A 22,000-nucleotide genomic window follows, 5' to 3' on the forward strand; every position below is an offset into this window, starting at 1 on the left:
CTAGTGGGGCCTCCATTTTAGGGCTGGTTCTCTTCAATGTTCATAAATGACTTGAATGCAGGACTTAAATTTATACTAAGTAATTTTGTGTGTGGCAATTGGGCAGAGCTGTTGACTCCCTCAATTGTGGCGATCCTCTTGAAGAGAGATCATGATGAGAGATGGGCCAATCATCGACTCCATGAAGTTCAAGACTAAGTGCTGGATTATGCACCTGGGAAAGGGCAACCTTGGATATACATACAGATGTGGGAAAGAGAGGCTGGAGAGCTGTTCCACAGAAAGGAATCTGGGGGTTTTGGTCAACACCAAGCTGAATGTGAGTCAGCAGCGTGCCTTGGCAGCCAGGAGGAATGAATGTACCCTGGGGAGCACCAGGCACGGCATTGCTAGCTGGTCGAGGGCGGAGATTTTCTCACTCTGCTCTGCGCTGGTGTGTCTTCACTTCGAGCACTATGTGCACTTTTGGGCACCACAATATAAGAAGGACGTAAAAATATTAGAGAGCATCCAAAGGAACGCTCTGAAGGAGGTGAAGGATCTAGAGATGTCTGAGGAGTGGCTGAGGTCCCTGGGTTTGTTCAGCCCAGAGCAGAGGAGGCTGAGGGGAGGCTTCATGGTGGCCTGCAGCTTCCTCACGAGGGGAGCGGAGGGGCAGGTGCTGAGCTCTGCTCTCTGGGGACAGCGACAGGACCTGAGAGAATGGCATGGAGCTGGGACAGGGGAGGGTCAGGCTGGGTGTTAGGGAAAGGCACTTCTCCGAAAGGGTGGTTGGGTACTGGAACAGGCTCCCCAGGGAAGTGGTCATGGCACTAAGCCCGACAGATTTCAAGGAGTGTTTGGACAACACTCTCAGACACATGGTCTGATTGTGAGGTGGTTCTATGTGGAGCCAGGAGTTGGACTCAATGATCCCTGTGGGTGTCTTCCAACTCAGTGTGTACTGTTCTATGATTCTATGATTATTTTCAAGTTCTTACATAAAGCTTATTCTGTCACCCAAGTGACTTTTTGTTGCACGTTTCTTTTGCCCATCTCAGTGCCCCTAATTACAATTGAATGACACACTTTAAAAAAAAAAAAAAAAAAAAACAGGCACAAAAACCAGACATGGTGGATCTCTGAAAGTGTTGTACACCTAGCTACTTTGCTTCCTAATGGAGTTGTCTGTAATACATAACGTCAACTGCTTACGTGTAAACTTGGTGATAACTGAAGAGAGAGGGAAATAGCTTAAAAAAGTCCCAACCCTGAAAACCCAGAGATCACCCTACCTACTGAAGTCATTCAATAGGAGGAGTCATGAATTGCAGAAGCTTAAATAGAGTTTTGTTTTCTGCTTCCTACTCTACATGTCACCTACTTCATCAGGGGCATTCAGTTAGCTTAGAATTCTGGTATGCTATAAGGAAGCACTTAATTTGCCACTTGTTTGTGGATGTTACGTACTACTTTTCTCCGTTTCTGTATGTTGAAATTGTGTTTCTTCATCTGTTTGGTATATGGGGTGAAATCAGGTAAGAACTACATTTTTTTTTTCCCTCTGTGATATAGTCTCATGGCTTTATTCAAGTATAAAAAAACGAATATTTCTTTATGTAATTTGGCCAAAAGATTAAATCTCGTGAAAACTGTGCGTAATGAAACAGATGGTTAGTAAAGAGAATTTGATTGCTTTGAAACTGAGCCAGAGGTTCCAATTGTAAAGTAAATAGAACAAAGCCTGATACTTTATCTTTTGCTGTACTTTGGACAGAGACACACTCAGGTATGTGCACTTTGTACAAAGTAAAGAGGCAATTATAAGATAGTTTTAGTGTATTAAGCACTATTTATATTTATTAAGCACTTATTTTTATAAATTTGAAATTATTTTTTGCCAATTTGATAGTTTGACAGCATTTCAAGTTACGTGTTATATTTTAAGTAGTATAATTTAGATACGAAAAGGCAGTGTACACTTAAGATTTCCCCCTTTTTGACCACAAAAGACAGTTATGATGCTTACAAGCACACACAGGAAAGTTGAGATTGTATATTAACTGAATTAAACTGCATATATAACTGCCCAACCCCTGTTTGTATTTTCTGACTGTACAGAACAGTGTACTTGAGTACTCTCACAAGTGCACGCAAAGGGCACCTGGGCATTCCTTCCAGGTGTCAAAGAGAAAGAGGAGTACGAAAAAAATTCTCCTTAATGATTCATTGCTTAACAACTTAAACTATTAAATCTACATATTTATTTCTAGGACTGATCTAATTTCACAATGACCTTTTTTTTTTTTTTTAAATTTACTTTTCAAAGAACAATTCTGCTCTTATTTCATAGCCTTTAGTAAATGATTTTTTCTGTTTGATGTTTTGTAGCAAGTAAATAGGTTTCATCAGTTAAAATATATTTCTTGTGATATTTTTCTCCCTTCAATGGATCAGACTCTGTTTTATGTCAGTGCCATTCCATTGACTTTACAAAAATGAATTGTTATTTCTCCCAGTCAAATGATATGGTAAGGAATCAAAACATAAGAACACTTTTAGGCAAAAATAAAAGAGCTGTGTTATAGCTATGAATCTGAACAGCAAAACTGTAATCAAGTGGCTGTTTCCACTAAATTCAAGAAAACTGCAGCTGAACAGTGTTTGATTTCTGAACTTCTATAAGCCTCAGCAATGAAACTGAGTTGCCTTCCTGTATCAGTCATTAGTTAATAACCTGTCCGGTAATCACAATAAAAGTAACTTAAATTGTTCAATATCTAAATTAAGAGAACTGTGATATTTATTTTGAAATACAAGTAATTTTAACTTTTCCCAGACACAATACTTGACGTTATTGTAATTTATGATAAGGTAATGATAGGCATGATTTTTTTTTTTCAGTCGACAGGAAGTTTCAGGCCATTTCTAACATGCTGTAACTTCAGCTCTACTCTGGGTTGCAAATACCCATTATTTTTCCTGATATCCAGTCCAGTGCTGACTGGTCTAATCATTGTAGATACATGGTTTGACCAAGAGATTATTGGTCTAGTTCCCTAAGCTAATTAGTGTTTTCACTTCATCTTTATTGCATCTTAAATTTTGCAGTTCACTTTGTTTGGTTTCATTTAGACCTCTGCTATATCAAACACATTTTTCAGATACCTTTTAACCCCGTGCTTGCTTTGCAAGCCTTTACAAACTGTAGAGGGTTGTTCGTCTTCCTCAGATTTGCAAATGTGGTGAATTTGGTTCTGCCTGCTAACCAGATGCTGGGAAAAGGAGAAGAGCTAGAACTGCCTCTTCTATAACTCAAAAATACTGAGAAATTTCAGGTTACTCTTTTTTTTTTTTTTTTTTTAGGGAACTGAGTAGGCATTATTCTTCTTCCTAATTTTGCTTTCTAGAAGTTGATTGACTTGTTTTACAAAATTGTTAATGGCAGGAAAGTTGACACAAGTGCCATCAAATATTAAAAAAAAAAAAAAAAAAAAAAGAAAGAAAAGAAAAGAAAGGAATTATGTAAAGTTAAAGTAGCCCACTAAAACCACTAGAAGTCAATAGATTGGCCCAAATACCTTTGCTCATGAAACACCTAAACCACAGAGAAGGTGAACAGGTCGTACAGAAAAACTATGACAGGCAAAGGATTTATGCCTAGAGTCCTGAAACCACTTTCCACACATTATGATGTCAGTAGCTGAAGGTTACTTTTTAATTCCCTACCTTTTGATGTTTGGGGGAAAAGACTCTTGGAAATTGCCATCCTCCTATTGATCCTGATTGATCTAAAGCTTAACCTTGTTTTGTCCGACTACAGAAATGCTAAATATTGCAGGTTTTCTTGTGTCCTCTATATACAGTTAAGTTTTTCAAACTCAGGACAGTATCCTTTGTTTCTTGTTTCTTTGTTTCTTGGTAATGCTGTCCTTATGGTGATCCAAAATTGGGGATGGATTCTGGATCATCCCCTAGTGTCAGATAACTGTTTCTTATTGCTAGATCGAACAATAAGGCATAAGGATTAGCAGCTTTGACACTCAGGCTGAAAAGAGGAAGAACCAACCACAATGGTCTTCCTGTTTATTCAACACACACTGGTTGTGAAAAAATTCTGAGAACCTAAATTTGATGGTTAAGCAAATGATTTTATCAACATTGGTTGCTAATTTTTATTTATTATGGAGAAAATATGTGGTTCAGAAATAATTAGAAAGGTTAGTTTCATATTTGAATTATTCAAAGGATCACAGTAATATCTACAAAGTCATTAATTTAACTGTGGCTCCTACTCATTCAGCACACCTTCTGGCACCTCATTCCAAAGATCTGGAGTAAATAAAATTCAGGTTCTTCACTTTCCGTGGATAAATGTGGAACGAAAAGTGAAGAGGTGATATTTTGTTTGGTCTGACTCATCAAATTACTGTCTAATAACATTTTCATCTTTTTCAGATGAGGAGGAAAAATGTCCTGAATTTACAGACCTTAATATAGGCAATGCTTTATCTGGAACAGAACTCCATGTCCAGCTACTGCTATACACAAGGGAAAATCCAAATTGTTCTGAGAGACTTATTGAACATAATGTTACTGCATCTGAGTACCTTAATACCTCCAAGAAAACTGTCTTTGTTATTCATGGCTTCAGACCAACAGGGTCTCCACCAGCATGGCTAGGTGATATAAAGGAGCTCTTACTGTCTTCTGGGGATATTAATCTCATTATAGTTGACTGGAATCGTGGTGCAACAACTGTGATTTATACAACTGCTGTTGAAAACTGCAGAAAAGTTGCAGAAACACTGAAGAACTATGTTGACCAGATGCTGGTAAGGCAGAGAGTTGTATCTGTTCTGAACAAGTTTAAATAGCATAGTTCGGGTGGGAATGAATATTTAAAATATAGTTATGTCTAAAGAGGAGCCCCATGAGAATATCAAGTGATGTTTCTTTAACAAAGTATTTACTAATTTTGCATGCAGTAATTACTGCATATCTTTAACCTCACCTGAGCTCTCATCTCCCTTTCACTGAAATATGTATAAGACTGCATCTCATTTCTTTAGCCAGATGGAAATTTTAAGTCTTCTGGAAAGAGTGAATGCACCAGTGGGGAAGAGAAGTGAGAGTTATTCAGATAGTATGCAGCAATAAATAAAAACATCACACTACTCTTTCCAATATTAAATTACTATAGTTAAGGATCTTGAATAAAAAAGAAATCACCAACATATATAAATATTTGTCACAAATTTATATAAACTTCCTGATTCTACAGTAGCTGCTGAAAGAGTTGCTGATGCCAGTATTCTTCAATGGGCTGTAGATTTATATCCTTAATCAAATCAACAAAAAATGTAATTGTATCATTTTTTTTTAATTATTAACTGAGTTTTTATCACCCGAGTTTTCTTCTCTGCATTCCTAATGCTTTGTTGTAATAAAATGTTTTTGTGGAATTTGAGCTTTTTTTTTTCTTTTTTCTTTTTTTTTTTTTTAAATACTGTTAACCTTGTAGAATAGGCCTGTTAAGACTTTCCTGCAGGTGTGTATTTGGCATCATTATTCACTTGTTCTGTGGTTTGTTAATGGTATTATGGTTTTAATTTACTATACTGGAAAAATAAGGCACGAACAGATTTTCCCTGCCCCCCTTGTTCATAGTTTTGGTTCGTCTTTCTTGTATCTGGTAAATGTCTTCCTCTTCCATCTCTATACTCTCCTTTTTCAAATAAACTGGTGTGACAATTTGGAAGAAATGTGACTCAAGTTTCCTTTTTACATTTTTATAGTCAAATAATTTCATAATTACTACAATATATAACTATTACAGAAAGTCAAACTGAAAATAAGTTTTGAATTTCCATTTGTTTTTAAAGTTACAGAATTACAATATATAGCCTGGAGTATTAACCAAATGTGAATACTAAAACAGTCTGCTGATGTCTGCTTTGTTAACTCCGTGTGCATTTTGTTTTGTATTTCTTTTCTGATAGGCAGATGGAGCTTCTCTTGACTCTATGCACATGATTGGAGTCAGTCTTGGGGCTCATATTGCTGGTTTTGTTGGCCATAAGTATGATGGCAAACTTGGCAGAATTACGGGTAAGGCTTCTAATCCTGATACTTGTATTCTAGTGTACCCTGCTTTGTTGATATTGCTACAGATCACATAGATGCTGGTATTGAAATATCAACAAATAAGAACTGATTATTTAGAAACATACAAGAAGAAAAATTAGTCATTGATGTAAGTTCAGAAAATTGCAAAATTATTCTTTGAGGACTTAAGTTACTGGTGAATTTTCCCATTTTTCCAGTGTTTACCTCTTGTCTTTCAAATGAAAACTAAATGCTGCATTCAGATGCCACTTAAGTGATGTGCTGAGTTTCAGTCTGGTTGATGAAGAAAATGAGGTCCCTCTTAAGGGAGGTTCAAAAGCTTTTGGTCAGAACACAGGAATTAGGCACAAGCATTTAGTTTCACTTTGAATTATCTGAACATGGTGTGGGCTTTACTATATTGGGCAACCTGCTACAGGAAGCTTAAATCAGGTGTGCAGCCTGTGTATGGGTACTGCAGATCTTACCTAATATTTGTTGCAAATCATCATTGTCATCTGTGGGAATGGTGTATACAGTGAAAATTTGAATACCCTCATTTGGGTACATCCTTCAGGCACATGAAGTTTAAGAATAACTTTTCAATGCTAGTTCCTAGGGCAGAATCCACAGTGCTAATTTGGGTACACAGGCTCCTGATAATTATTGTGCAAGAGCTAAATTCACTGCAGCTAGCATGCTGAGGAGGAAGCTGATTTAGCTAACTACTAGAAAAGGTGGTAAGAAGGCTCTGTTACTTTCTAAGATTTAAGTGAGCAGCTGTTTTCAGGCTGAAAGGAAACACCTTGAGATTCATAGCTCCTAACCATCTCTTTGTGGTACTAAAGTGATTTGTTGTTTTGTTTTGTTTTGTTTTGTTTTTTCCAAATGTAATAGAAGCCAGTAGCCAGTTTTATGAAAGGGAATTAGATACTCCTCCTCTTTTACTACAGTAATCTGAAAGCCATGGCCTTTTCTAAAAGTTGATAAGCTATATTCCCTTAGTTATAAATATTCATTTCCACTTTACAAAATTCCTTAGAGTTCTTTTTTTTTTTTTTTTTTTTTTTTTTTTTTTGCTTCACAGGCTGGGGACAATCTTGATGGCAATACTAGGCCAACAAGTCTGCCGCCTTTCTGACTTCTTATGTTAACTGTGAGCTAGTAGATCTATGTCATTTCTGAACTCAGATGTTCAAGAGTAAATGGAATTGTATGAAACATTCCTATCACCTTCCTGTCATTTCAAATACAGATGAAAGCAAAGACTAGATAGTCCAAACTCACAAGGTTGGTGTAAAACTATAAGAAAGTGGCCCAAACTGGTGTTGGAAAAACTAGATTAAAAATAAATAAATAAAAAAAAATTGGAGACTTCTGAAACATAAAACTGATTAATGGATGGAAACAATAAACTTTGTCACCTGGGATACTATGAATGTTTAATCCTGGCATTCCATGAGCCTCTGTGGTAGTTTGGATCTTGGTTATCTTGATCTTGAGAAAAAACTTTTCTAGACCAGTTCTTAAATCACATCTGCCAGTTAAATCATAATACAAATTTGTTGGGTCTTGAATAAACTAAGGTCATGTGCTAGACCCATCTCACAATTAGTGAGAATGAAATTAGGAGTCAAGCATAAGGATACGTTTTGTCTCGACAATTACATTTTCCATCTTTGCTGCTTTTTTGCCACCCTCTTCCCTTTGTCTCTGCTTTTGTTGTCAAGAAAATAGGAACAGAGCAAACCTCAACTAACAACTTTTCTTTCCTGTGAAGGACAGTAATTACTGTCTTGAAAACTGTTAGGCTTCAGGGTTGCACAACAATAATTCTCTATTGCTAAAAGGAAGGAGAATAAGCAATGCTTATGCTTCAAATACTTTACCACCCAAATTCTCTCCTCTTAGATATCAAGTGCTTTTTGTGGATCTCAGCTGAAAACTCTTTTGTCATAGCTCAGTTTCAATTTGAGTATAATATTTCCAAACCTGCTTCAGGTGAAATTGTGTAAAAGACTAGTATTTCACTTCTTTTCCTTTAACAACTTTTTTCTATAACTAATTCCAACACCAACTGGTAAAATGATCGAGGCTTGTTTGAAATCATCTCCCATCCAAGATGTCTCTATCCTGGGTTCTGGTGGTGAGAGCAGCTACATTTCATATTTTATTTTTATGAAGTAAATAATAGGAAAAGTATTTTCTGGGGGAAAAAAGAAAATGAATTAATTTGATTTGATTCCTAATATAGTTGGCTTATAGTTGTTCTGGAGAATGTGGAGATGAGCACAACTTAACAGGAGAGAGAGAAACTTAATAGGAGAGGGAGAAATTCAAACATATGGATTGGTCTTGTACTAGGAAACCTTGCTTTACTTAGCCTAGCAAGTTGAAGAATAGAAACTTGTGAATAATTGTTTTGTTTTTATTCTTATTATTACCTCATGAAAAGGGGTAAGTCATTGATGAATAATGCTCACGTGTCAATCTTGTATATAACTGTAGAAACAGACCTCAGGATTTGTAATGCTAATGTCTTTCATTTAGGTCTTGATCCAGCAGGCCCTTCATTCACTCGAGAACCACCAGAGGGCAGATTGGATCGTACTGATGCAAAATTCGTTGACGTAATTCATACAGATACTGATGGTAATAACATAGCTTTAACTTCCATATTTCAGCTAGAGGAAAGGCAGAAAAGGGAAAGAGATGGGATAAGCTGTTTCAGAAACATGCATATGGCGTTGCAGTAGTTTTAATGGGTGGATTGCTGTGCTGTTGCTTCCTAACAGTGCATACTTTTGAAATCATGTTTTATGTAAGCTTGTTCATCAAGAAATTGAAACTCAACTTTGATGATTACTTAAGCAATGATGACCTGTTATGTTCTGTTCTGACATGAGTAGTCCTGTTATTGAATGAGTTAGCTTCATAACTGAACCTGAAAATACTGAAGCAACTTTCACATCCAACAGCTAACTGAAGGCATGTGTACATAAACATAAAGACGAGTCCACTTAATGCCATGCAAATATAATAATTTATGCCTTGTTTGTTATAGTATATTATTTCTGAATACAAAACCAAGAAGTCTGCACATTGGATAAAACGTGTCTATTGCATTAATTTCTGATACTATTCTTTGCAAAATAGTATCACGTAAACATTCTTTCACTGTGCTAGTGTGTATGAACACAGAGGTTGTAAACATGTGAATATTACTGAATTAAAGCCTGTTCTCAGATAAGCAGTCTCAGTTGTAACACATTAGTGCACTGTTCAGATCCACTGCCTAAAATTATGTATGGAATCACATTACTGTAAGGTTGAAGGACATTGTAGTCTGATTTCTTCATACTGTAATCTGGTTTAATTTTCTTCTCAAAATATAAGGAAACCTTTCAAATCTACCACATGTGGCCCATTATTTGTGTAGTTTCATATCAGTTTCTTTAACAATATTAAAACTTATCATTTTATTATACAAATTTATATGTGAAGTGGTAAAATACCAATGTTTGCAACAATCCCATTATGTGAATAAAGGTAAGGAAGGTAGAAAGGAAGGTTGGTCAGATTGAGCTAAATCTTACTGAAATCAGTCTTTTTTTTTTTTTTTTTTTTTTTTTTTTTTTTTTATGGAACATGAGAAATAAAGATTTTTTTAGTGTAGTTCAGAATCCAATGTCATTTGCAAAAAAATGGGAAATCTTACTCTAGTTAAACATTGGGAAAGAATTTTTGTTGCTAGAGAAAACATGAATTTCATAAATTTCTTCACGCAAATAATGTTTCAGCTGCAGTACTAAAGAGTTGCTTCTGTCCTATCCTTTTTCTTTTGTGGAAATAAGAGTTATGCACAGACTTGTAGATTGCAACTTAATTTGAATAACTTTCTTAAAAAGAAAAAAAAAATGTGAATTTTAACTCAACATGAATTCCACTTAAAGAACAAAAGAACAATATATTTGCAAATATTTTCTTTAAAAGATCCATGATATTTTGTAGTGCAATCTAATGATAAATTATTCACTGGATAATTCTGCTTATGTTTTTGTTGTTGTTTAATTTGTGATGTTTTTAGTACTAGGTTTCAAGAAACCTTTAGGAACCATTGATTTCTATCCAAATGGAGGAATGGATCAGCCTGGTTGCCCACAAACAGTATTCAGTGGTAAATAAAAATTTGTTCAGTTAATGAGAAAAGAGTCTGAGATCAAATCAAAAATGACCTGAATTCAATGGGCACTTCCCATTCACAGTAATATTGGGTCTGAGGGCACTGTATTCTTTCTTTCCCCTTCTCATTCAGCAAAAAAGAGAACCAAAGTTATTGGGCATTTTGTTTTTAATAAAGATCTTCCCATATGCATACATATTCCATCATACCATTATTACTGTATATATAATCTGCATGTAGTGATCAATATTTTCCTGTGTTTATATATGGCCAGGTATAGGAAAAGATGTTGTAGGGAAGATGTAAGTGATTTGAACAGCACCACTCTCAGATGACATGGAAGGCAAGGGTTTAAAGTCTTCACTATATGTCTTAAGTTTCTACCTGATTGGCAGTGATGTACTAGGTTTTGAACAGGTCTTTTAGACCTGTTTTCTTCAGAAAGAAAACATTTTTATTGCATGATCTTTTGCTGCAGAATTTTGCTTATTTCAACCTCCATAAATCTTAGGCAAAGTTGCTACCCATTGTTGTTGTTGTTTTTTTTTAATCATTTTGAATATATGTTTTTTGGTATTTATATATACATATGGATTATATATATATATGAAGTAGTGCTCACAGTAGTTTTTCTACTTAAATATTAAACAGGATTAATTGTGTCATTTGTGGCAACAAAGCCAATTGTAATGCAGGCTCATGCCTGATAACAAAAATTGTCTAAATTTGATAGGACGTAGTAGACAGACTATTTCTTGCATATAAAAACCTGAATATTTTTCTCTATACATTTAATTTTCAAAACAGTCTTCATTTTCTTCTTCTTGTGTGTGCATCCATTTTTTACATTCAGTGGTCAACTAAACAGGGCATAAAGACATGGCTGACAAAGAATGATTTAGTTAAATGAGATTGTTTGAGTAATATCTTTTCTTTCCTGAAGAAAAATGATGACATATTCTTTGTATATTTCATTTTTTCTTTCCTGAAGGATTACAGTATTTTAAATGTGACCATCAAAGATCTGTCTTCCTCTTCTTATCATCTTTGAAAAGAAAGTGCAACATAATAGCATATCCTTGTGACTCTTACTCAGATTATAAGAGAGGAAAATGTGTTGATTGTGAAGCTTTCCAACCAATGTCATGTCCAGTAATGGGTAAGAGTTACCATGTCTGCTCTGGGATGGATGAAGTTTTTGAGAAATTCAGACTTGCTCCTTCTGGGCCTGCTCCAGGGATCTGTAGCATCATGCTAAGGGATCTGACGAGAATGACTGAGGGTAGAGCTGCATACTGTTTTAAACAGTTCAAAGCTTAAGGCTTTGTCTGCTTTATAGTTAGCTCTGTTAGATAGGGTGCTGAACGTTCCTAATATTTGATTATTAGGCTTTCTAGTCTGAAATGGATTCAGAATGCATTTCCTCTATATAGAGAAATTGCTTCTACTTAAGCCCATCTCTTTAGAGTTTCGTAGTGTGCTATCATTCCTGGAGTACCGGTGGTTTTTGATTAAGAGTAATAATGTTTATAGCGACTTCATGGAGTCTCTGGCTCTTCTTTTGGAATCAAGCTCATATTTGTAGAGATTGTTAGTTGTTTGGGCCTTTATTACTTTTAGAGAAGATCTAGGGACAGTCTGAAAGCAGCTTCAATAATGTGAGCATTTCCCAGTTGGCAGAGCAGGATTTTCATAAAAATGAAATATTTAGAATATTTAAATAGAAGTTAACTTTCAATTCAAACCTTGTCTTCTGATGTATGTCCTTGAATAGTTATATTAGTTAGGTCTACATTGAAGAAAAAACATAAATAGATGTATGTGTATACTATTTTATAATAAAACCAGCTATAACAGGACCTTCTAATAGGGCAGAAAGGCGCAGGGACTTCCCCAGAATGCTTATTAGTCATGCCTGATGCACTTACACAGAATGCCTGAGCTAGAGGTGGAGATGACCAATGACCAATCAGCTGCCCTCATTTTTAATTTTTATTTTAATAACCATAAAGTCTATAAGGAAATGGGAGGCAGCTGAAACTGGGAACTTGGAGGAGAAACAACATCCTTCTGCTGCAAGCTTTCCCACCTGCTGTCTTGCAGTGCCAGCTATGCAGCCTGGAACTAGCCCTCACTGTCCATTGTAGGTAAAGAAGTCAAGAGGGACAGAATAGTATCAGCCATTTTAGAAACAAGGACTTTTATCAAGACCCAAAGACAAAAAGCATAATTACATTAAAAAAAATAATACATTGCATCCAAGAACTTAGGAGGTTTAATGAGCATCAAATGTTTTATTAAATCATATCCACAATTACAGAATACAGGATTTAAAAATGCTTACTGTATTGATTCAAGAAAGAAAGGAAGACATTTTACTAAACATGAAGCTGTTCTGTAATTGTTCTCTGCAAATATGTGAGCTAGTTTTTTGGTTTTGTTTTTATTACCTCTGCAGGATTTTATTGGCAATGTTTTCCAGAGTTCGTACTCTAGACTAAACACATTCTATTTGATTATATTACTTGTAGTGACACTAATATATTAGAAAAATGAAATATATATATATGTTATGCTGTTCTGTTCTGTTATGCTTATGGTATTCCTGCATTTTCCAGGCCATTGACTTTCTAAGTGGATGTTTAGGAAAACTAAACTCAAGTCTGTCACTTTGGGTAACTTGCTTTTATTGTATGTGTATCGTGATACTGCTCTATGTCTGAAATAAAATGTTTAAACTTTGAATTTCAGGTTATTATGCTGATAGCTGGAAAAAGCATTTAATACTGAAGAATTCACCAACGAAAGCTTATTTTGATACTTCAGACAACGACCCATTCTGCAGTAAGTGACTGAATACACACACACACGTATACATATATACATAACAAACTCTTTATGAAATATTATAGTTGTTATTTGTTAGCTGACTTGAAGGGAACACGTGTTAAAAGTAGAAAGTTATTGTTAGCTGCAACAGAAAAAGAACAAACCATGAGTGAAGTGTCAGTTTGCAGACTGGGTGGAAGGAAAAGAGAGATTATGGCAGAAGAGTAAGCAATATGTTAACTGAGAAAGAAATGTGACTTTAAAAGTAATGAAATGGACTGACTGCCAGAATAATAAGAAAGACAAAAAATGAGAATGAAGTGACAGAGAAAAAGCTGAGAGAATCTGCTCAGATGGGATTGTTCCTGCCATTTTCAGAGAGTAAAAATTGGTAAGAGTTCCTTGGGTGGAGGAAGGAAAAGAAACACTTGTATGTTCCTCCCCGGGGAGGTGAGTGACCTGCAGTGAACTAAAGCTACTCCAGCTTTTAAAGATCCATGAGGAAAACAGAGGAGGAAAAACTTATCTGACTTTATCAGGGTTATGCTATATGGGGATGAACTCTTTGTGGTGTGGGCTTTAGCTACAACAATTTACCTCTCCATTTGGAGGTCTAGCTTAGATTCTCATCCTATTTCTGATTTTACATGTTTTTATCAAGAAACCCTTCTAATTAGTGATATTACAAATTCTTTGGTTTGGGGTATAAGGATAGGTTTACAAGGAATTCAAGTGAAATCAAGTTTTCCCGTTAGTGTTTTCCATTTTCTCAGCAAGCTTTGTGACCAGGGACTAAGTTATTTCTTGTTACTGTGGTAATTGTGCTTGCTTAAATCACTGTTTCTTCCAAAGGGCCCAGAAGAGGTCAACAAAAGTGTTATAGATTTTATATAACTTAGTGCTAGGGTTATTGGTGCAGCTGACTAACAAAATGAAGTGGTCTTGGTGTGCAGAGAAAAAGACTTGGGGAGCAAAGCCTAAGGCACAAATTTAAATTTGCTTACATATATGTATTCCGTAGTGGCAGATGAAGGAGAATGATCATATGGGTTGCTAACTGCATTTCAAGTATATTGACTTTAATGTTACAGTGCCTATTTGAGTGCCCTTTATGCACTCCAGAGTCTTCCCAACCCTTTTTCTCTAAACTGCACAAGTCAAATCTTCTCCCCCTTCTCCTTCCTGACCCAGAGAAGAAAAATAGATCCTTCTATTCCCGGTGGTATTTCCACTCAACACCTGCTACCACTGCTCCTCTCTTCATCAGGTCTGCTTGGACTTTGCTTTTCCATGCTTTCAGGGCTGCATAGGTTACTAGGTCTCCTCATTTCAATCCTCCTGGAGAAAAATATGGCTTTGCTTTCACTCTCACACATATTGAAGTCTGGGCATTTTTTGAAAATCCTGATTCTTTCAGGCAGAATCCTGATTCTTTCCTGGTGGAAAGAGTATGTAGAAGTAAAAAAGATTATATATAGTAGTCTGGGACAGGGGTGGTAGAAGAAAGAAAACAGAGGGATTATTACCAAACATAGGAGGAGATACATGGAAAGGAGTAAGAAGATCTGTAATGACAGGATGAATTTCAGGGAAAATATGCAGTTAAGAAGAAAAATAAGTCTAATAAACCAGTCTGAAAAAGAGGGTGTTTATTAACTAAGCCTTATTTTAATTCATAGATGTTTGAAAACATGAGGAAATAGAAAAATAAAAAAGCCTTGAACTAAATAAAACTGTAAACCTGAGTAGGACAAGTTTTTCATTCAATATGAGGCTTTGCCTTTTAGGAGAGACTGTTGAAGAATAACATGCCAGAAAAAAAGACAGAAGTGTTTGAATTGGCTTCCTAATTTTCAGAGTAGTACTGCTGTATTTCCTCTGGAAAGCCATAGCACAGTCACAGTATGGGTGGTGGTTGCAGGAGGGCAGTGGGAGGCCAGGTCAGGGTTTCACAGGGCATGGCAGAGCAGGCCCGCTGCATGCTGTCCTCCCTCCAACAAGTGGGCTGGTGCTCTGAGGCACCAGTCCCTGGCAGCCGGTGTGTTTTTCCAAGGCCATGAGCCCTCCCATGGAAGGGCAGAAGGGACTGGAGCATGGAAAAGGAGTCAGCCTCCTCTCCTCAGTCACCCCCACACAGTTTTTCTAGTACTCATGTGGTCTATCCCCTTAAAAGCAGGCTTCCTCTGAGAGAAGGGTGCTCGGAGGATGTGTACTGCTGCAACTGCTCAGGCTGGGCAATCAAGACACAGAATAATGTCTCTCTTCAGCTGTTAGCTCCTGACTCATCTGCTCACCTAGCTAACTGCCTGGCTTGCCTGTCCATAAAACTTGCATGAACACTGTTCCTCCCTCTTCCCGCCAATGTACCTCACCTGTTTTCTGGATGTGTCACTTCTGTAGATAGCGTGATAGTTTCACCACAATAGTAGCTCAAATATACCCACTTTGCAGAGCTTGCCAAGAACTGAAGTTGCCAGTTAGGGCTTAATTTTGCATTGTTTCCTTAGGCAGGTCAAACTCTTCATGTTAACTCTGATGGCAGTTTTCTGATGCAAATCGTTTCCATGTAAGAACTGGAAAAAAATGTACGTTAAGTACAGAGACCTCCAAACAGCCATTTTGTGGAAGCTTCTTTTTGTCAATAGCCATTTTGTTCTGGCTTTAGCTGGTTACTTAGAAGTAAAGGGTCACTATTATTACCATCACCAAGTGAATACTTTTAGAAGGGTGCTGATAATAACTGTATCCTGTTGAGGTTCATTCCTTAAATCTTACTATTTCCTATTTGTTTTTGCAGTGTATAACTACTTACTGTATATTATTACCTGGAATAAAAGCATTAGGAGAGGTTTCATTAAAGTTAAGATAACTGATTATGCTGGAAACACAATAGAATCAGAGGTGAATAGGTACGTCATGCTTTGTCTGTAAATCTTTTTTATCTCTGTGTAGAACTAATTTCCTGAGTTTCCTAAGCCTTGCTTAAGACTTGTCAACTAAGTCAAGAGGTTGTTAAGTCTTAGTCACAGCTCCTTTTCCTGGATCTGGTATGGCTCAGTGTGAGAGGCAATGCTTCTCAACCTGAAATGATTTTCCCTCCCTTTCCAAACTAGCCCATGTCCTTGTCTGCCACTCGTTTGAATTCAGTTCTCAGTGTCCTTGTTCTGAATGTTCTCAACTGATCCATCTTGCAAGATTTCTGTTCTTAGTAATAACTCTTGGAAATCATGAATATTTCTCAGATAAAAAACCCTGACTAAAAATCATATTTTTCTCTAGTGAAGTTGCAACATTTCAGCAATATAAGAGAGTCAAAATATTGACTGGATTTTACCGGGATTTTGACAAAATATCGAAAATTTCCTTGACCTTTTCTACAAAGACTTTAATAGGTCCAAAATACAAGCTTAGGATTCTTCAGATGAGGCTGAAATCTCTTAATAACCCAGAAAGGTAAGTGTTTGTTACAAAGTTGTGTGTGAACTAAACTGCTCAGGATGTTTCCTCAGAAATTTGTACTTGCCTCTATCGATTTTTTTATCACATATTCATAAATGCATGAATATTCTTCTAATCCTATCTAGGATAAAATTCATCATGTGGAAGCGCTGTTTTGTACATTAACACTCACTTAGTGCACAGCACCCTCAAATGTACTCTTGTGCATGTAAAAGTCATACATGCTCCTTTTTACAGCAGACTGCTGCTGCGGTCTGCTCTGAAGGAGCTCTCAAGGACCACTTACATAGGTCAGCCTGACTTACACCTGCAGTGATTGCAGGGAGAAGTTCTCTTCCTGAAGATGAATGTTATGAAGTACTTTTCTGCTTATAATTATGTCTGCACACAGCTTTTCTTAGACGTGGAATGGAGAACTTCTATGACTGAAATAGGCTTTTGGTCCTATTGCTGCTGATGAAGACCCTCCAAGAGCAAAACATACAGTCTGTGCTTTCCTACACTTAAAATGAAATAATCTGCATTTATTATACCAAGTGTTGTTATTACACTTCTATTATTTATTTATTTATTGAAATACTTCGGCAGTGCTGCCATATGTTGATTTTTTACATCTCCAAAGTTACCTCTACTATAGCATTAGCAATTAAATTTTACATTTTCATCTTGTGAAAATAACATTTTACATATAAAAGTTAAGAAATACCGTGGAGTAGCAACAATACTTTATTTTAGATGTTATTACATATATTTGCTTCGCATGAATAGCAGATTCAACAAAGTGTGATTTTAAAATAAAGTCTGCACCAGGGAAGGTTCATACTGGATATTAGGAAAAAATTCTTTATCGTGTGGGTGGTTAAGCACTGGGACAGGCTTCCTAGTAAGGTTGTTGATGCCCTATGTCTGTCAGTGTTCAAGAGGCATTTGGACACTGCCCTCATTCACATGCTTTAACTTCTGGTAAGCCCTGAAGTGGTCAGGCAGTTTAACTTGATGATCTTTGTGGGTCCCTTCCAACTGAACTATTCTATTCTATTCTATTCTATTCTATTCTATTCTATTCTATTCTATTCTATTCTATTCTATTCTAAGCATGGTAATCAAATAACTAATGAGTGGGAACAATGTTACAATATGAGTAAGTCTTAAGTCTGTATATTTTTTTAACTTAAGAAACAACAGTTGAGACTTTCTGATTTGGTATATGATAATAGTCCAGAAGGAATCAGGTACGATAATTTGTAACAATTAAGAAATCTTGTTAAATTAATCTGTTATTTCATATTTACTGAGAAAGAGGAGAAGACAGGTGGGAGAGGTTTAGAAAGAAACAGAACACTTGGTAATCAAAATAGTACTTCCAAATATGTATGCATTAGACTTTGTTAACTTGTTGAAGGCCATAAATTTCAAGCTCTCAGGTGAACTGGAATGATTTTATTTAAAAGCATTTGGTGATGAGAGATAGTCAAAGCTCTAAATCATATTGTGACTTTTTTTTTTTTTCCCAACCCAATGGTGATAAATCAAAAGAGGCATTTCATGGAAGCCTATCACTATTCAGAACTTTTTCAGATTAATAATCTAGCAAATAGTGAATGCTTTCATTGAACAATCCTTATTGTTTTGAGTTTTCATGCCTGTTACTCTGACTGTTGTTAGTTTTAAAGTAAGATGCACTTGATTTGTTTTAATATAGAATCCCCTAAAGTTCTTCTTATGGAATCTCATCAGATGGCAGTCATACAGGCATTAGATACTTTAAGATAGTGATGGAGAAAAGTGTGTTGAATCAGCATGTGAAGGTAATTTAAATGCAGATGTTACAGCACCATTGGTTGGTATAATTACGTAATTGCTCATTGTAATTATGACTACCTATATTTACCTTATTTAGTTACATGTAATTACATCAATTACTTGAATACGGGATAATTAAGTAGAAACTACTTTTAAATATTTAAATTATTCATATAACAAAATAATAGGTAAAAACCAGGAGACAGGTGCAGGGATAAAAGACAATGGGAGTCTCACTCTCCCCAGATTTGGATTAATAGTGGATGGTGGGAGTCTGGGGAATATCACTGAAAATTGTTTACTGACCCATTATTCACACAGCTGGTGTGGGAGTGTAGGAGTGCTAAAGGGTACATATAATTTTCAGACTCTTCTGATCTCTAAGATAAATCATTCCGGCTCGTGCATAAAAACAGAAAGCTTTTATAACTTGTGTTCATCCAGGTGTCACTTCTCCCAGAAAGCTTTTGAATCTGTCACTCAGCTCAGACGCAACTGATGAGGAAGGTGAATGTTTCACAGATACTTAGTCCAGCCAACTTTATTTATTTATTTATTTATTTTATTTATTTTTAATCAAAGCAAGAACAGGAAGAGTAAAAAAAAGACCTTATTAATATCTCTGAACAAGAGAGCATGGCATGCCCTTGCTTTTTAGTAGATGGAAGAGAAGCCACATGGGATGAAAGTTTATGATTGCCTCACTTCACAAAAAAATCATTTGCCTTTTGCTACTTCTCAGTGAACTGGAGAACCCTCTCCTCTCTCAGGTCTACACTCCTGGGTGACATGCCTGGTTCTTAATAATCACAAACTTAGACGGATTTCACTTCAAATGAGATACAAAATATTGGAAACAATGTTTTTATTTCTAGTATTTATCATCATGTCTAACTGTTGTATCCTCTGTGATAAGACAGAATCCTTCCCAGGTGATTTCTTTTGTTGGAGAACAGGCTGTGCTAACATACTCCGCTGTTGCATGGTGATTACTGTTGCAAATGTACTGAAATACAGCACTGTAAACTGAAAGTAAATTCAAGAAATATATACGTATAATAATTTTATATTGTTCTGTTTGCAAATTTGTCCTGTGAATTCTTTCACAGTCTTTTGTGAGGATTTTTACAATGTTGTCAGTTTCTGTGCTTTTTTCTCCCTCTACAAAAATAATGTAAGAGTAAACCATTACATTCAAATCAAAACAAATTGTGGATGAAGGACTGTGTTAAATTCTACGTTTTGCATTATACAAAATATACAGAATTTCTCCTGATCTTAGCTGCAAAATCTACTGTTTTAGCTTTTGTGGGGCCTTTGAAGAGCCTCAAATTCTTATATAGGAATCTGTCAGTCCTTTCACATGCAGGTAGGTGGATTCATAACTGTTTGGAAATCTCACACTTATGAAAACAAAGGTGCCTTGTGGGATGTTCCTTCTCAGCCCTTTATTTTCCCTTAGGTGTTTCACTGTACCTAATTCCCAGTCTCAGGTGAATTGTGTTGTTTAGCCAGTTCAGAGCAATGTAGAAGATAAGTAACATAGTTTGTATGCCCTTAGAAGTGCCATCAGAGGAAAGGCTGTGTTAGTCACTTGTTTGTCCCATCCAGTTCTCACCATCTTCTATAGCACATAAAGGGCAGAGCTGTGACCCATCTCTGCACTAAAAGCACACAGCTAGTTTCTTTGTTGACATCAAAAAGTAAGATTTTGTGTGCGAGAGGCTCCTTTTGTGACATCTGCATCTGACCTGTGGTATTGTGCAGTTCTGAGTTTTCTAGGTGTTGAGATGATAAATTACACTCCTGCATGGAACTTCTTATACATGCTCTCATTGCAGAAAAATAAATAAATAAATAAATAATAAAGAGAGAGAGAAGTTATTAAGATGCAGTATTTTGCTTCTGTCTTTGGAATGAAAGAAGAGGAACTTTCCTACCTAGGAAATTCAAAATAAATTGTTCAGACTGAGTGTTAACAGGAATTGGGCTGCGCTTGGAACATTGTTCTAAAGAACTAATTTTAATGCAGATTAATAGCTTTAGTGGCTGGATTATAGCATCTTCATAGTTCAGACTGATGTGGTACTCTTCTTTTGCCACTGTACGCCATCCATCTAATGACCTGGTTGTTTGCAATCTGGCGAAACTACTCTAGTGATGCATAAAGTAGGGTGTAAACTTAGACAAGAAGACATTTGTTGTTGTCCTGAGTACTGTTTCTGAGAGGCAGTAAATACTGAAGGTTTAATAATTCAGATACTAAAACATTTTTCTATTAATTTTAAATTTTCTGTTTTGCGCATATATATATATTTATTTTGTTTCTACTTTCATAGGGTACAGCTGTGCAGATATGATTTTGTACTGATGGAGAACACTGAACTGACCTTCAAACCCATCCCCTGTCCAGAGAACAGTACATGAAGAGAGAGCTTCTACTAACTTAATTTCTCTTATGGCAGTGGCATTTGATTCTTCCTCAGGATAAAGACCGCAATGAGAAGGGAAATGAGATAACCTAGATTTATTTTCAAGAGTCTGTATGGTAATATGCATTACTTCCTCTGAGTGCCTTAGGGTGAAATTCATTGAAAAGTTCTGGTGCCTATGTATTTAGGAAATTTGAATAAAATCAATGCATCATAGAGAACATACAATGATCTATTAGTTATTATTTGTTAGCAGTGAGGCAACTACTGAATTAAAGATGAATTATCTGCATAATCTCAGCACATTATTAATCAAGTCATACATATATTTAATTATTTATTATTTATAATGGTTTTTACATTGAAACATAATTACCTGTCTACTAAGTGAATTTAATATACTGTACATATGATCTACAGATCTAATATATAGCAGTTTTGCTGTGCTATGTTCATTGGATAAATGAATTCATGTTTTCTCATTATGTAGTGTCTCAGTTTCTAAGAACTGGAACAATAAGTTTTGTGAACACATATGTAACTTTGCTGTTTAAATTAATTATCTGTATCCTCATCTGAGATGAATACTATTGCACCCACTCAGATTTTTTCTGTTAAAGCTATGGACAGGGCAGTGATGTTTCAGATATGAAGTAATTCTAAAGTCTGTTCTGAAGAGAATAATTTGAAGATGAAATATATGCATTTATATTGTGTTTCTGTTTGGGCCCCTTGCAATTAGAACTGCTGCTCATGTTGTACTTGATGACAGCTTTTCACTTACTGGAATGTGAACAGGAATAAATCCTACATAAAGATTTCTTCCACCAGTTCAGAAAAGTTTTCCAGTGCCAGATTGCCTTTCTGATGGTACTGATTGAAGAAAAGATATGTGCATTCTTTTTCTTTAAGCTTTTTTCGTTCTAATTCTTTTAATATGTATTTAACCATGTTTCTTGTGTGAATGAGTCCTATGCACATTATCCTTTTCCTTCCTTTCCCATGCCTACACTGTCCTTGCTCTTGATAGCAACAGTTGGTTGAACCTAGTGGCCAGTTTCATCTGAATATCAATGGTGTGGGATGTCCAAAACGTATGAACTGTAAGTTGTATTGAAAGTCAACAGCTGGGTTAGAAGGAATACAGGAGACAGTGCTGCCAGATGTATCTGTCTTTGCACACGCTCTCCCTTACTTCATGAAGGAC

General features: G+C 36.0%; 1 protein-coding gene across 1 annotated transcript; it reads left to right on the forward strand.

The window, feature by feature from the left end:
* Positions 1-1,349: 1,349 nt before the first annotated feature.
* LIPI (lipase I) lies at positions 1,350-21,610 on the forward strand. Its single transcript, XM_040566367.1, has 10 exons — positions 1,350-1,517; positions 4,438-4,814; positions 5,982-6,090; positions 8,638-8,739; positions 10,175-10,264; positions 11,262-11,429; positions 13,022-13,114; positions 15,897-16,008; positions 16,379-16,552; positions 20,701-21,610. Exons 1-10 carry the CDS (start codon positions 1,439-1,441, stop codon positions 20,786-20,788), a joined length of 1,392 nt encoding a protein of 463 aa, XP_040422301.1. The 5' UTR covers positions 1,350-1,438; the 3' UTR covers positions 20,789-21,610.
* The last annotated feature ends 390 nt before the right edge of the window (positions 21,611-22,000 follow it).

This window comes from Cygnus olor, chromosome 1 (genome assembly GCF_009769625.2).
Source record: "Cygnus olor isolate bCygOlo1 chromosome 1, bCygOlo1.pri.v2, whole genome shotgun sequence".
In the NCBI taxonomy this organism is placed as follows: Eukaryota; Metazoa; Chordata; class Aves; order Anseriformes; family Anatidae; genus Cygnus; species Cygnus olor.

What these genes read in the sequence shown, in the direction of transcription:
- LIPI (XM_040566367.1), top strand. Translation starts at nt 1,439, where the DNA reads ATGTTACGTACTACTTTTCTCCGTTTCTGTATGTTGAAATTGTGTTTC. An exon ending in CAAACTTGGCAGAATTACGG is followed by an intron (nt 6,091 to 8,637) that starts GTAAGGCTTCTA and finishes TCTTTCATTTAG; the next exon opens with GTCTTGATCCAGCAGGCCCT. An exon ending in AGACAACGACCCATTCTGCA is followed by an intron (nt 13,115 to 15,896) that starts GTAAGTGACTGA and finishes TTGTTTTTGCAG; the next exon opens with TGTATAACTACTTACTGTAT.